The sequence below is a fragment of the Poromitra crassiceps genome (genome assembly GCF_964638095.1).
Source record: "Poromitra crassiceps genome assembly, chromosome: 9".
NCBI classification, from domain to species: Eukaryota; Metazoa; Chordata; class Actinopteri; order Beryciformes; family Melamphaidae; genus Poromitra; species Poromitra crassiceps.
The window spans coordinates 16,846,074-16,860,359 of NC_139630.1; the positions used below are offsets into that span (position 1 = coordinate 16,846,074).

Consider the following 14,286-nt stretch of genomic DNA (forward strand, 5'->3'; position numbering starts at 1 on the left):
ACGCTGACGCCGTGCCGAAGCCACGCTCACGCCACGCCGAATCGATCACTCAGGACCAGTGTTGGGCAAGTTACTTTAAATCAGTAACTTAGTTACAGTTACTAGTTACTGCTCTGAAAAGTAACTTATTTACTTTAAGTTACTCGTTACTTACTTACTAGGAAAGTTACTTTTGAGTTACTTTTTTTTAAACTCTCAATACTCTTATTAATGCAGACACATGATTTTGGGGTTGCTGTAGCACAGTGTGGGACAAGACAACTGTCAAATTTGATCATTGTACCCATTATCACTATGACGAAAAGTAGTGGAACAAGAAAACACAACATTTAGGCTTTTTTTTTTTCCATTTCATGACCAAACAGCGCAAAACACACCGTGAACAACCCTCCAATGCGAGGCGAATCTGTGAGTGAGAGACCAGTGCTTGCCTGGTGCAGCAGGGCACTGGAGACAGACAGCCTGGGAGAGAAGCGAGGAGCGAGGAGGAGAGGGCTCCATGCTGCTGACTCGCCGAGCTGCCCGAGCGGTGTGAAGTGAACACCGCTACAGTGGCGCTGGAAGTGCTGTTAGGTAGGGGGTGCTGTAAGGAATGGACTCTCTTTGCTGCCCTTGCGGGCAGCGCCGAAGACAATTTGACGTTTTTTGGACTTTCATCCATATTTAGAAGAATATTTAATTTTAAATTAACATTAGGATTATACTGTTGTGATGTCATTATTCAGTATCTTCTCCTTTTCTCACTCACTTTCATGTAACCACCTGCTCTCCCTTTAGTCGTTTTACACTACAACAGACAGCAACACAGGCATAAACACTGAACTTATTATTTATTATTATGGAAAACCAGATTATGATGAAAATCAAACACTTTTGAAGAGAGAGCGTATGAAATAAGATTAGAGCTGGGAAGCATAAACTGTTTTTGAATGCATTTTGTTGCTGTTATAAACACAAGAGAGCCAAATCCAACAATTTCAAAAATCCCATCTCTTGCCACCAGGGGGTGCTGCAGCACCCTCAGCACCCACCTTCCAGCTCCCTTGCTACCGTACACAACACAGCTCGCGCAAAATGACCCGTTTCACTATCAGAATTTGGTCCAGTAACATTAGGAAGTATAGAAGTGCCGCACGATTACTTCCTCATCAGACCGCCGTCAGACTCTACCCTCGCTGCTGTACTGTAGGTCCCCACAGAATCGTGAAGTAACGAGTAACGAGCCTGTTTAAACGGCAATAATTGTAGGTACGTTACGTTACTGATGAAGTAATTTGTTACAGTAACTTAGTTACTGTAACGCGTTACTTAATAACGCATTAGTCCCAACACTGCTCAGGACTGACGCTGAATTTCCAAGCTTGACACTGAAGCCGTGAAGCCGTGAGGCATGAAGTCAATGGGGGTTGTTGTGGGCCGGTTCAAGGCGCGAGAGTAGGCGCTGAGAGGAAAAGAGAAAAAGAGAAGGCGTCTTGTGTGAACAGTAAGGCGTACGTTCAGCTTGTGCCTGCTTCAAGCTTCAGTTCTGCTTACGTTCGGCGTCCTGTGTGAATGAGGGCTTAGCACATTTCTCTAGTAGTCACTGCCGAGGAAGGTTTCTGGAGAGCCAAAGACAATGGAGTAGGATACTCGCCATGTGAAATCTTATGATCAATGTCCATGTCTTTCCCAGCACAGGCAGCAGAGATGCTTCAACTCTTGTACTTGATCCTCCATTTTCAATAACAGCGGACAGACAACTATAACTATTCCATCAACTGGCCATTTGTTTGAAAAGTAAAGCATTGGCTTAAAATATGTGAATCCGCGATGTTTCTACAAGAACTTTGTTCAGTACGTCCATCTTTTGTTTTTTTGTTTGCCGTTTTATTTTCTTATTTGTTGTGTCTGATTCTCAAGTGAACGAGCTGTTTCCGCTGCCTGTTTCCTGTCTAGGGCGGGCTCTAGGCCGGAAACAGGCAGAGTGACAAAATCCCTTGTAAACGCAGAGAAGAGCCTGGTGACGCGAGGTTATATACACACAGTGAAGCATCCTGTGATGTACTGAGATATCAACACGGCTGGAATGCCTCTTGTCCAATCAAATTGCTCGGCTGGAACTAACTGTTGTATAATGTACAATGTCACATGCATTGATGTTTGTCTTTAGTAGAACTAATGATGATATGTATCAAACATTTGTGTTTCAGAGGTCAGTACAACAGGCAGAGAGCAGAGTCTCCAGTACCCAGCTGTCTGTCCATGAAGAGTGACTGGTCCAAAAACAGACCTCCAGAGTTCAGTAATGAACCTGGACCTTCAGACACAAGGTAAGAGGACTGTTATACTGGAAGTCTACCTGATGGAATATTGAATAATGAAATGATTAATGAAAGACAAATGTTCTGTGTTAGTATGAGAAACCCATGTTCTTGTCTTGGGTGGTTTTGTAGTTTATCTGAGATCTGAAATGAAGAAATCATCAAAACAACTCGAGCAGCCCAGCATTAGAGCCCTGAGCAGACCCAAGTTTGCTAGTGGGGAAACTATTTATTACATGAAGGACAATGGTGTACAAGGGGACTCCTTGTGAAAAACTCCAGATGGACAGAAACAGTGACAGTGTGCAGTGATGCATTGTTGTCTTTACTAGAACTAATGATGATATGTATCAAACATTTGTGTTTCAGAGGTCAGTACCACAGGCAGAGAGCAGAGTCTCCAGTACCCAGCTGTCTGTCTATGAAGAGTGACTGGTCCAGAGACAATCCTCCAAACTTCAGTAATGAACCTGGACCTTCAGAAACAAAGTAAGAGGACTGTAACACTCAATAATGTCTTAATAATTTCCTGAAAATATTATAACGCCTGGAAACGTAATCAAATTTGCACTTAACTTGATCAACAATGTAACAAAATGTTGCGACTGAAACTTTTAACATATTTTTTACTAGTAATGTAATAATACCTTTCAGGTGGGTCATTCACTTTCAAAACTGATGATGTAATAATTTTACATAATGTAATGTAGCAACTGGATACCACAGACTGCAGGCTCCAACACTGTTAACTCATTCTCCACCAGGGTTTTTCATCATTTACATTAATTTTCCAAGACCCACAGAATATGTTCTTCTATGACTACGTAAAGACTAAAAATCCCAAAAGAAAGAAGAGTGCCTCAACTTTCATAGGAATCATTCTACCTTCATCCATTCTTTAGTTATCGACACCTGAAAGTAGGTCGTTTTCACCAAAAACACCACTCTGTGTCCAGAAAGCGGAGGAAAAGGCATTTTTGTAAATGAAGTCATCTTCATGGCTCCTGACCTGAATAAATGTCTTTGATGGCGGATACTGCGGTGTTACACTAAACTATGATCCCCATAATGATTTGGTTTCCCCTTCCGGTCAAACTCTCCCGTGGTGGCACAGCTTTCACTGTAAAACCGGTGTGAGAAAGAAGTTTCACCCCGCTTTTGAGAGAGGCGAGCCGGGTCGCGCGTTCGTCTTGCGCGGGGGGGGGGCGACTGGTTGTGTACTGTATGTCAGGAGCAATCTACTGGCTGAAATTTGAAATGATGATAATAAAATTATATAGTTATAGGCACATATAATTCAGTTTCAGTTGTTCTAGCCTCATATCTAGTCTTGTACATCCACTGAAGTTTTTATCCACCTTTTTATAATGGGGTGACACACGAGAAAGCTGCTTCTGAAATGTATAGTTTACACACTTTTGTGTCACCACTACATCACTGTCTGATAGTGATATACACACAGTTAAGTGTCCTGTGATGTCATACTGACACATCTGCCTCTTGTCCAATCAAATTGCTCGTCTGGAACTAACTGTTGTATAATGTGCAGTGTCACATGTATTGATGTTTGTCTTTAGTAGAACTGATGATGATATGTATCAAACATTTGTGTTTCAGAGGTCAGTACCACAGGCAGAGAGCAGAGTCTCCAGTACCCAGCTCTCTGTCTATGAAGAGTGACTGGTCCAGAGACAATCCTCCAGACTTCAGTAATGAACCTGTACTTCCAGACACAAAGTAAGAGGATTGTAACACTCAATAATGTCTTAATAATTTCCTGAAAATATAATAACGCCTGAAAACGTAATCAAATTTGCACTTCACTTGATCAACAATGTAACAAAATGTTGCGACTGAAACTTTTAACATATTTTTTACTAGTAATGTAATAATACCTTTCAGGTGGGTCATTCACTTTCAAAACTGATGATGTAATAATTTCACATAATGTAATGTAGCAACTGGATACCACAGACCGCAGGCTCCAACTCTGTTAACTCATTCTCCACCAGAGTTTTTCATCATTTACATTAATTTTCCAAGACCCACAGAATATGTTCTTCTATGACTACGTAAAGACTGAATATCCCAAAAGAAAGAAGAGAGCCTCGACTTTCATAGGAATGATTCTACCTTCATCCGTTCTTTAGTTATCGACACCTGAATGTAGGTCGTTTTCACCAAAAACACTCTGTGACCAGAAAGCGGAGGAAAAGGCATTTTTGTAAATTAAGTCATCTTCATGGCTCCTGACCTGAATAAATGTCTTTGATGGTGGATACTGCAGTGTGAAGGGCAGTTTAGAGTCCAGCGATTTATGGTCGTTGCGACCGACCATGATCACATTCCATCGTCGGTGATAACGACAAGTGTTTATACTTCCAGCGACGGGCGATATGCCATCGTTGTGATGAACGTTGTGACCATCGTCAAGACTTTATCTGGATTCAACTTTCACCCCATCATTGACTCCGTTGTCATGACAACCACAATTTGTTTCTCTCCTACTGCAGTTTATGAAGCCACTAGTTAGCTAGTTGAATTAACAATGGAAGAAGATCACATATTTGTTGAAAACTTAATAAACACAAAGACATGGTTCCCGTGCCTTTGGGCTAAACGACCGGGCAGATTCTAAAGATGCTGTTAAAAAGGCAAATGCCTGGAAAGCGGACATTCTCAACACAGACAGTAAGTAACAGCTAACACATCGTTAGCATGGATACTCACACAGCATGTGAGCAAGCAGATAGACAGTTTTGTAATGTTGCAATCAAAACGGTATAAGTGACTGACTTGACTGGCAGCTTCTCTGTCTGTCCATCCGGCATTAATCCATGTGAAAATATCCACACATCCTGCTCTGCGCCTCTGCGATGCGTTCTTTTGTGTCACCACTACATCACTGTCTGATAGTGATATATACACAGTGAAGCATCCTGTGATGTCATACTGTGATGTCATCACGGCTGGAATGCCTCTTATCCAATCAAATTGCTTGTCTGGAACTAACTGTTGTATAATGTACAATGTCACATGCATTGTTTTTTGTCTTTAGTAGAACTAATGATGATATGTATCAAACATTTGTGTTTCAGAGGTCAGTACCACAGGCAGAGAGCAGAGTCTCCAGTACCCAGCTGTCTGTCTATGAAGAGTGACTGGTCTAAACATCTTCCTCCAGAGTTCAGTAATGAACCTGGACTTCCAGACACAAAGTAAGAGGACTTTAACACTCAATGTCTTAATTTCCTGAAAATATAATAACGCCTGAAAAGGTAATCAAATTTGCACTTAACTTGATCAACAATGTAACAAAATGTTGCGACTGATGCTTTTAACACATTTTTTACTGGCAATGTAATAATACCTTTCAGGTGGGTCATTTAAGCCCCAAACGCACTGGGAGTGAAACCATTTCTGCCCCTATAGCGCACTGCCAGCATCAGATCTGAAATGGTATACACATCACAGAATGACAGAACCAGCAGGGTTTTGGGGGAAAGGCCACTCATTTATATGCAGGCAGGCACAATGAGCGATGAGAAAAAGGTTTGGGGCTTTTTACCGTAGTTTTGCGCCGCTGTCAGTCAGAGGCTGTAATTAATCATCCTACCTGTCCATCATGCAGGGCTGCGGGAGGATGAAAAATGAAGCAGTCTGTCCAAACTTTCTACCGGTCTAATCTCATCATGAGATGCAGGGAAATATATTGTAGTAGCCGATGTGTTTAGAAGAGCATTCTCACTTTGATCAGACAGTCTTGCTATAGTGTAGAGTAGAGTTATATTTCACATGCTTGCTATATTTAAACTGCAGTGAGATTTGTTTGCGGAGCATATGACGGTGGGGATGAAAGTCGTTTGCGTGGAGAGGGGGGGGGGGGTCTCAGAGCGCTCTGGTCGCTGCTGGATCCTCATTTGACACTCCAAAATCGAAATCAATTTGGAGTACGGGGAGTCAAGGCAGTTTGACGTGCATCAGAACCCTCGAGGTGCGCGTTCGGCCGTTTAAAACATCAGGTGGGGTTCCAAGCGCGCGCGTCAAATGCTCCCAGTGTGTTTGGGGTTTTACTTTCAAAACTGATGATGTAATAATCTCACATAATGTAATAATGTCAAAAGAAGGTTTTTTCTGAGCAGACCCAAGTTTGCTGCAGAGTGAAAGAACAGATTCACTTGTGGAGTCGATGCACCATCTAGTGGAGAAAGTGTTTATTACATGAAGGACAGTGGCATATGAGAGGACTCATGAAAAACTCCAGATGGACAGAAACAGTGACAGTGTGCAATGTCACATGCATTGTTGTCTTTAGTAGAACTAATGATGATATGTATCAAACATTTGTGTTTCAGATGTCAGCACAGACAGAGAGCAGAGTCTCCAGTACCCAGCTGTCTGTCTATGGAGAGTGACTGGTCTAAAGACAATCCTCCAGAGTTCAGTAATGAACCTGGACATTCAGAAACAAAGTAAGAGGATTGTAACACTCAATAATGTAATAATAATTTCCTGAAAATATAATAACGCCTGAAAACAATCCAATTTGCACTTAACTTGATCAACAATGTAACAAAATGTTGTGACTGAAACTTTTAACATTTTTTACTAGTAATGTAATAATACCTTTCAGGTGGGTCATTCACTTTCAAAACTGATGATATAATAATTTCACATAATGTAATGTAGCAACTGGATACCACAGACCGCAGGCTCCAACGCCGTTAACTCATTCTCCACCAGAGTTTTTCATCATTTTCATTAATTTTCCAAGACCCACAGAATATGTTCTTCTATGACTACGTAAAGACTGAATATCCCAAAAGAAGGAAGAGAGCCTCGACTTCCATAGGAATGATTCTACCTTTATCCGTTCTTCTGAATATCCTAAAAGAAAGAAGAGTCTTTCTTTCGGCAACTTTTAACAAATGTTTTTACTAGTGTTATGGCCCTGGCATAAGGGAAAACCAGGGATAACATGTTGGTGACCCCACTCTTCCCACTCCCAAAGACGAGAAGCTAGACCATGATCAAAGTTCTCAATGCAGCAGGTTTATTTGTTTTGTAGTTCAGAGTAGAGCTCTACCAAAACACTACCAAAACAATAAACAAAATCAAACTAAAAGGAAACTCACACTTTCCTACACACAAAATAAAAAGGAAAACAAAAGACAATAACTCTTACCTAACTCCTGATAACAAAAACAATGAGTGGTAAAGTCAAGTCAAAGAAAAAGGGTTTCTCTCTCCTATTTGACTGCTACATGAGAATCAACAATAATCTAGGATCTAAAGAGACAACAAAAGGTACAGATTACCATACATAAATATCTATCAGAACAAGTGTGGAGCAGAGTTAGATGGCCAGCCTTCATCTCTGGGATGTGGGGAGAATAGAGGGACAGACAGCAGGCCTCAGCTGGTGTATATCAGCTGCAACAGCCAATCAGCAGCCAGTCCTCCTGACAGCCCAGGTACCACACACCTGCCGCTCATCACCCACTCAGTAACACACACACACAGGGGAGGAATGACACAGGTTACACACTCAAATGACCCGAGGTCATAACACTAGTAATGTAATAATACCTTTCAGGTGGGTCATTCACTTTCAAAACTGATGATGTAATAATTTTACATAATGTAATGTGGCAACTGGATACCACAGACCGCAGGCTCCAACTCCGTTAACTCATTCTCCACCAGGGTTTTTCATCATTTTCATTAATTTTCCAAGACCCACAGAATATGTTCTTCTATGACTACGTAAAGACTGAATATCCCAAAAGAAAGAAGAGAGCCTTGACTTTCATAGGAATGATTCTACCTTCATCCGTTCTTTAGTTATTGACACCTGAATGTAGGTCGTTTTCACCAAAAACAGCAGTCTGTGACCAGAAAGAGGAGGAAAAGGCATTTTTGTCAATGAAGTCATCTTCATGGCTCCTGACCTGAATAAATGTCTTTGATGGTGGATACTGCGGTGTTACACTCAACTATGATCCCCATAATGATTTGGTTTCCCCTTTCCGGTCAAACTCGCCCATGGTGGCACAGCTTTCACTAGGCTCTTTCACACACAGATCGCGCAAAAATTGCCGTTTAGGAGTCCCGCAAAGCTCGCACCCTCGCCACAGAAATTGCTTTCACATAGAGCCAAGCAGCACGGCCACTTTCCCGTGCTGTGGTGTACTTTCAGGTGAAATCCCCTGCTCCTGGATTGAAAGGCGAGCGGAGGGATTTCCAGCTCCTCCTAGCCCAAATGAATATTTTCATAGGTTAGTGTAGCCTAGGCTACTGTATGATGAACGAATTAATTCAACAACAATACTTCCCTCCCTCCTTCTCCTAGCCCGCTGAGCTGGGAGGATAGGTGCACTCGCATGGTGGGCGGACTCGCCAAAACGGGCTCCGCCGCCGCACTCGCAAGGTGGGCGGGCAGATCGATATGGCGTCCTACTAAAATTGAAACGATACACGACCGCCCGCATATCAAACAGCTGCAGCTGCAGTCTGCATAACGTTCGTCGGGGGAATAGTATGGGCTATAAATGCACATGACTAATAACGTTAGTAGTTTTTGTAAGGGAATGCACAGAGCTGATTTCGAGAGGGAATAACCTGGTCTGAGTCAGACCAACTCGCCACAGACAGCTATAGCCCTCTGAAGCTTATTATTATATCCGTTAATTTTACCTAATGTCAACATCGTTTGAGCATAAAGCCTAACCGCACGGAGCATTCCTCCTGGCGTCCCTGCAGTCATGATTGTATAGGCTACTTTTTTTACTTTCACTCGTGCACTTTCTTGATACATGAGGTGATTTCCCCTGTAATTTTTTTATGAATGAGCTGACCATTCACACCTTTTCCGGCTCTCAGCGACGACCTTTCAAGTGGAGGCGGGTTGCCAGGTAACCCGGCGCTGTTACTACCTACCGTCGCGGGACAAAAGGCGTAAAACAATTATCCACCAAAGCGCGTTCACGACTTTCACATCGGATGCGCGAATCCTATTTTCCGTGCATTTTTCGGCTTTCAAGGCCGGTGTGAAAGAGCCTACTGTAACACCGGTGTGAGAAAGATTCACCCCGCTTTTGAGAGAGGGAAGCCGGGTTGCAGCGACTGGTTGTCTGTGTACTGTATGTCAGGAGCAATCTACTGGCTGAAATTTGAAATGATAACAATAAAATGATATAGTTATAGGCACATATGATTCAGTTTAAGTTGTTCTAGTCTCATATCTAGTCTTGTATATCCACTAAAGTCTTTATCTGCCTTTTTATAATGAGGTGACACACGAGAAAGCTGCCTCTGAAATTTATAGTTTACCCACTTTTGTTTCAGCACTACATCACTGTCTGATAGTGATATACACACAGTGAAGCGTCCTGTGATGTCATACTGAGATATCACAGCTGAAATGCCTCTTGTCCAATCAAATTGCTCGGCTGGAACTAACTGTTGTATAATGTACAATGTGTCACATGCATTGTTGTTTGTCTTTAGTAGAACTAATGATGATATGTATCAAACATGTGTGTTTCAGAGGTCAGTACCACAGGCAGAGAACAGAGTATCCAGTACCCAGCTGTCTGTCTATGAAGAGTGATTGGTCTAAACATCTTCCTCCAGAGTTCAGTAATGAACCTGGACCTCCAGACACAAGGTACGAGGACTGTTATACTGGAAGTCTACCTGATGGAATATTAATGAGGATGAAAGACACATGTTCTGTATTAGTATGAGAAACCCATGTTCTTGTTTTGACTGGTTTAGTTTGTCTGAAGTCTGAAATGAATCTGAGATCTGAAATGAATCAATCATCATGGTCTATAGGATATTGCATGGCCTTTGTCCTGGTTATTTTACTAAGTACTTTCAGTCTGTTCAGGACACTCATAGCCTGAACACAAGGCCTAGCATAGCGGGCTTGAGGCTAACCAATCTTAAGTAAAGTTGGGAGTGCATTCCTCTATATGGGGTGGGTTGGTGGGGGGTGAGTTGAACAAGATCCCAAATGAAATTAAGTCTGTGAATTCTCTGAATTGTTTTAAAAAACTGCCTGAAAAAATTATTGCTGAGCAAGCTAGAGTAATATGTTGAAATGATTTTGGAACTTATGTTGGTTCATATCTCCTGTTCTTTTATTCTTGACTGTTCTGTTCTGTTCTGTTGTTTATGATTTTATGTGTTATTGTTTGTCCTGCTTTTATAAGACCAGGGACCATGTTGGAAATAAGTGTTTACACTTTTACATGTTCATCCCTTGATGTTGTTGTTCTTTATCCAGAATAAAATCAATCAATCAATCAATCAATCAATCAATCAATCAATCAATCAATCAATCAATCAATCAATCAATCAAAACAACTGGAGCAGCCCAGCATTAGAGCCCTGAGCAGACCCAAGTTTGCTGCAGAGTGAAACAAAGGCACAGATTCAATTGTGGAGTCGATGCACCATCTAGTGGAGAAAGTGTTTATCACATGAGGAACAGTGGTACGCAAGGGAACTCGTTATCAAAAACTCCAGATGGACAGAAACAGTGACAGTGTGCAGTGATGCATTGATGTTTGTCTTTAGTAGAACTAATGATGATATGTATCAAACATTTGTGTTTCAGAGGTCAGTACCACAGGCAGAGAGCCGAGTCTCCAGTACCCAGTTGTCTGTTTATGAAGAGTGACCGGTCCAAAAACAGACCTCCACAGTTCAGTAATGAACCTGGACCTCCAGACACAAGGTAAGAGCACTGTTATACTGGAAGTCTACCTGATGGAATATTAATGAGGATGAAAGACGCATGTTCTGTGTTATTATGAGAAACCCATGTTCTTGTATTGAATGGTTTTGTAGTTGAATAAATCATCAAAACAAAACCTCTATCCTTCAGACCTGGGGCCTGTACTACGAATGTTCTATAAGAAGATCCAGCTCGATTGTAGTTAACTTGTACTACGAACGTCGATTGCCACTCGTTAACTCCAACCAGGTTTTTCTAATCAAGCTCTCAGCTCGTGCACATGAAAATGCCCGTGCACTGGAGCTCATGCCCGCAAAAGAGGCGTGGTTTTTAACAACTGCCAATCACAGGGCAATATGGACTGCTCCAAAACTCCTACAGCGCCAGACACGCCTATTTCCTCATTGAATGAAACCGCAAATACAAATCTGCGTTGGATATTATTACTGTTCCCGAATGACTGTCTAAAGTGACCACTTTTATCCACACCAGTAATTTCTTTGAAGAGCGGTTTCGTAGGCTATCTACAGCTCTCTATCTACAGTCTTTTGTGGAAGCAATGTGTAATCTATCTCAGTCCAAAATCCGTATGTATAGACCATTTAGGCTCAATGAATAATAATGATCTCATGATGTGTTTAGTCGCACTGATTGAATAATTCCTATAGGCTAATCAATAAAAAAAAGAATGCTAATAAAATAAAAAAATGCTTCTGAACTGAATCGACACGGTACGTGCGGGCATAGATTTCATTTATAAAAAAATAGCCTATTTTGTGGTCACGTATATTGTCAGCAGAGTCGCATATCTCCATATTTCATATAATGATGCTGGAAATATGAAGTTCAATCACATCATACAGGCCAAAAGCAACACAGTTGCAGCTGCAAAATGCAGGAGTAGCCTAGATATGAATCATCTTAATATGGGATCGCCTGTGTGCACGTGATCCCATATTAAATAGCATGTAGGCTATGACCATTTCAATTCCAACCCAACGTCAGTCTCAGCTCCGTTGCGCACCGGGCACCGTGCGCTTTGGAGACGTTTATGTAACCTTTTTATGCCGGTTTAGTGATATTTCTCCACTCACTATTCAGCTGCAATCGATCAGCGGGGTCAAACAACGTATCTAGGCTACTTGAGAGCACAAAAATGAATATATAAAAACATATTCCAAAGTGGTAAGTAGGGCTTAATTAAAATAGCCAACAAGTGCGAGGCTTTAGTCCTTGATTAATTCAACATTACAATTCGTGCTCCTTCGATGGGAAACTCGTCCAGAAAGGGGTTGGCCATTTTTCCAAACTGCTGATTCGATTGGTTCGTGGGCGGTGTATTTAAGGTCTAATCTTATCCTTGCAACTTAACCTGCTGCGGACCAGGTTAAGTGTGAAGCATAAGTTGCTATGGAAATATAAGTCGGTAAGAAGTTAACTTGCTTTGTAGTACGGCTAAACCAGGTTTAAACCCAAACTTATCAGGATCAACCTAAATCTTGCTTTGTAGTACAGGCCCCCGGGCCGGGTTTGTGGTCAAATATACCCTTTCTTTGTATTTATTTTTATGATTGGGGTAATATTTAGTGTGTTGATCAGGATATTATAACATTGTAACCTTATCAATCACTGTATTATTCACGAGACGGAACAGACAACATGGATATACTTTAGATAAACAGCCAACTTACTAAGAACATTTTGGGTTTAAACTAGACTCGGGCCCATAAAGGCAGCCAATGGGATGGGCCGGGCCGGGCTCAGACAGAACCTGCACCGGCTTGTCCCCATGATTTGTCTGGGGGGAGGCTCACAGTCTCCGACTTTGAAAACCCCCTGCTCTATAGAATAGATATCAAATAGAATAAATAATGAAAATAGCAGCACTTGTCAGTGAAAGGTGCAGTGTACAGTATCAGCAGTGTCAAATGAAACTGATATTTATGAACTAATCTGATGATGGGGATCATAACAATTTGATCGTCTACACCTGTAATAATTAATGCGAGCCACCAATTTGGATGCCCTAAATGCGGAAGTGCAGCTGGACCAAAAGTGAGCAGTGTCAATGATCTCGTGTTGTTTTCATTGTGTGGTGTGAAAAACAAAAATCTAAATTAAATGTCTCCCTTTAACTTTCATTGTTTTCCAAGCGGCATGTTTGTCGATAACTTTAGTAAATTCCCTAAAAAAAGAATTATCCATGCATCTTCAACATAAGGTATCAACTGAAACCTGTCCCACTCTATTGCAGTGACATCATGAATAAAGTGCTCAGTATTAATATTTTTACACTGCCTCATACGGATCTATCTTGGAGGAAGACGGGATATGATGATGATTGAACGGTCACTAAAACAATCAGAAAGAACCCCTGACTTAATTATCATATCTGGGTGAGAAACAAAAATCTAATTATGATAAAAAATGATATTCACAAAGAGAGACTCAAAATACTTGGGGTCAACTTGAGAAATAGGTGTGACCTCAATTTAGAGGAGACATACAGTATGTTGCCATGCCTCCCTCTCTACTGCCCCTCTCTGTTCTAAACAAAACAAAGTCATCAATTTAAATTGCATCATCAGGGGCCAGTTGCACCAACTGGTCTTACACTGGTCTTAAGCTAAGTTGGTCGTAACTTTACGACCTAACAGCTACGCCGGTTGCACCAAGACGGCTTAAGCCTTCTTTTCACTACGACCAGGCGTAACTCTTACGCCTGCTCAGGAAGAGGCGTAGCGCCTGCCTGTAACAGAGATCTCCGTGTCTTATCAGTGGAGACCTTTTTGAGTCCTTACCCTCATCGTCGTAACACAGCCAGTTCTCCGTCTTTTGAAGCATGATGTTAGATTACAACAAGCTAGTTGTGTGGCTTAGCCTTCCCAAATGTTGCCGTTAATTTTTTAGAATTTAATACATAGAATTGGGAACGTTACATTCAATTTCATTCAGACTGTCTGTCTGGCTCAATCGCCGCCATTTTTCCCCCGGAGCGAGGGAGGGTGGGAGGAGGGAGGGTGTAGTGATGCACTTACTGTAGTGGCTGAGGGAGCGTAGTGGCACAGTGCGCTCCAAGCAGGTCGCGAGGCACATCTTTTGCAACATCATCCAATCAGGGTGCATTCCCTGGCAATTCACATGGACGCGCATTGCTACGACCAGCATAGTTAAGACCAGACGTAAGCCGCTTTTTTTTTTCCACTTTTTTATTTTGTAACAGTTAAGTGGAAATAAGCT

The 14,286-nt window shown here is 41.8% G+C and overlaps 1 protein-coding gene across 6 annotated transcripts in view; it reads left to right on the forward strand.

Moving 5' to 3' along the window:
* The window catches only part of LOC310782646 (NACHT, LRR and PYD domains-containing protein 12-like), a 179,955-nt gene that overhangs the window by 107,785 nt on the left and 57,884 nt on the right, over positions 1-14,286 (forward strand). For 2 of the 6 annotated variants that reach the window (XM_083643347.1, XM_083643345.1), the window contains 7 exons: positions 2,190-2,309; positions 2,670-2,789; positions 3,918-4,037; positions 5,399-5,518; positions 6,656-6,772; positions 9,850-9,969; positions 10,927-11,046. In XM_083643347.1, coding sequence (XP_083499473.1) covers positions 2,242-2,309; positions 2,670-2,789; positions 3,918-4,037; positions 5,399-5,518; positions 6,656-6,772; positions 9,850-9,969; positions 10,927-11,046 — 785 coding nt within the window. In that variant the 5' untranslated portion in view covers positions 2,190-2,241. The remainder of the gene's footprint in view (positions 1-2,189; positions 2,310-2,669; positions 2,790-3,917; positions 4,038-5,398; positions 5,519-6,655; positions 6,773-9,849; positions 9,970-10,926; positions 11,047-14,286) is intronic. The other 4 variants (XM_083643346.1, XM_083643348.1, XM_083643349.1 and 1 more) reach the window with 4 other exon arrangements.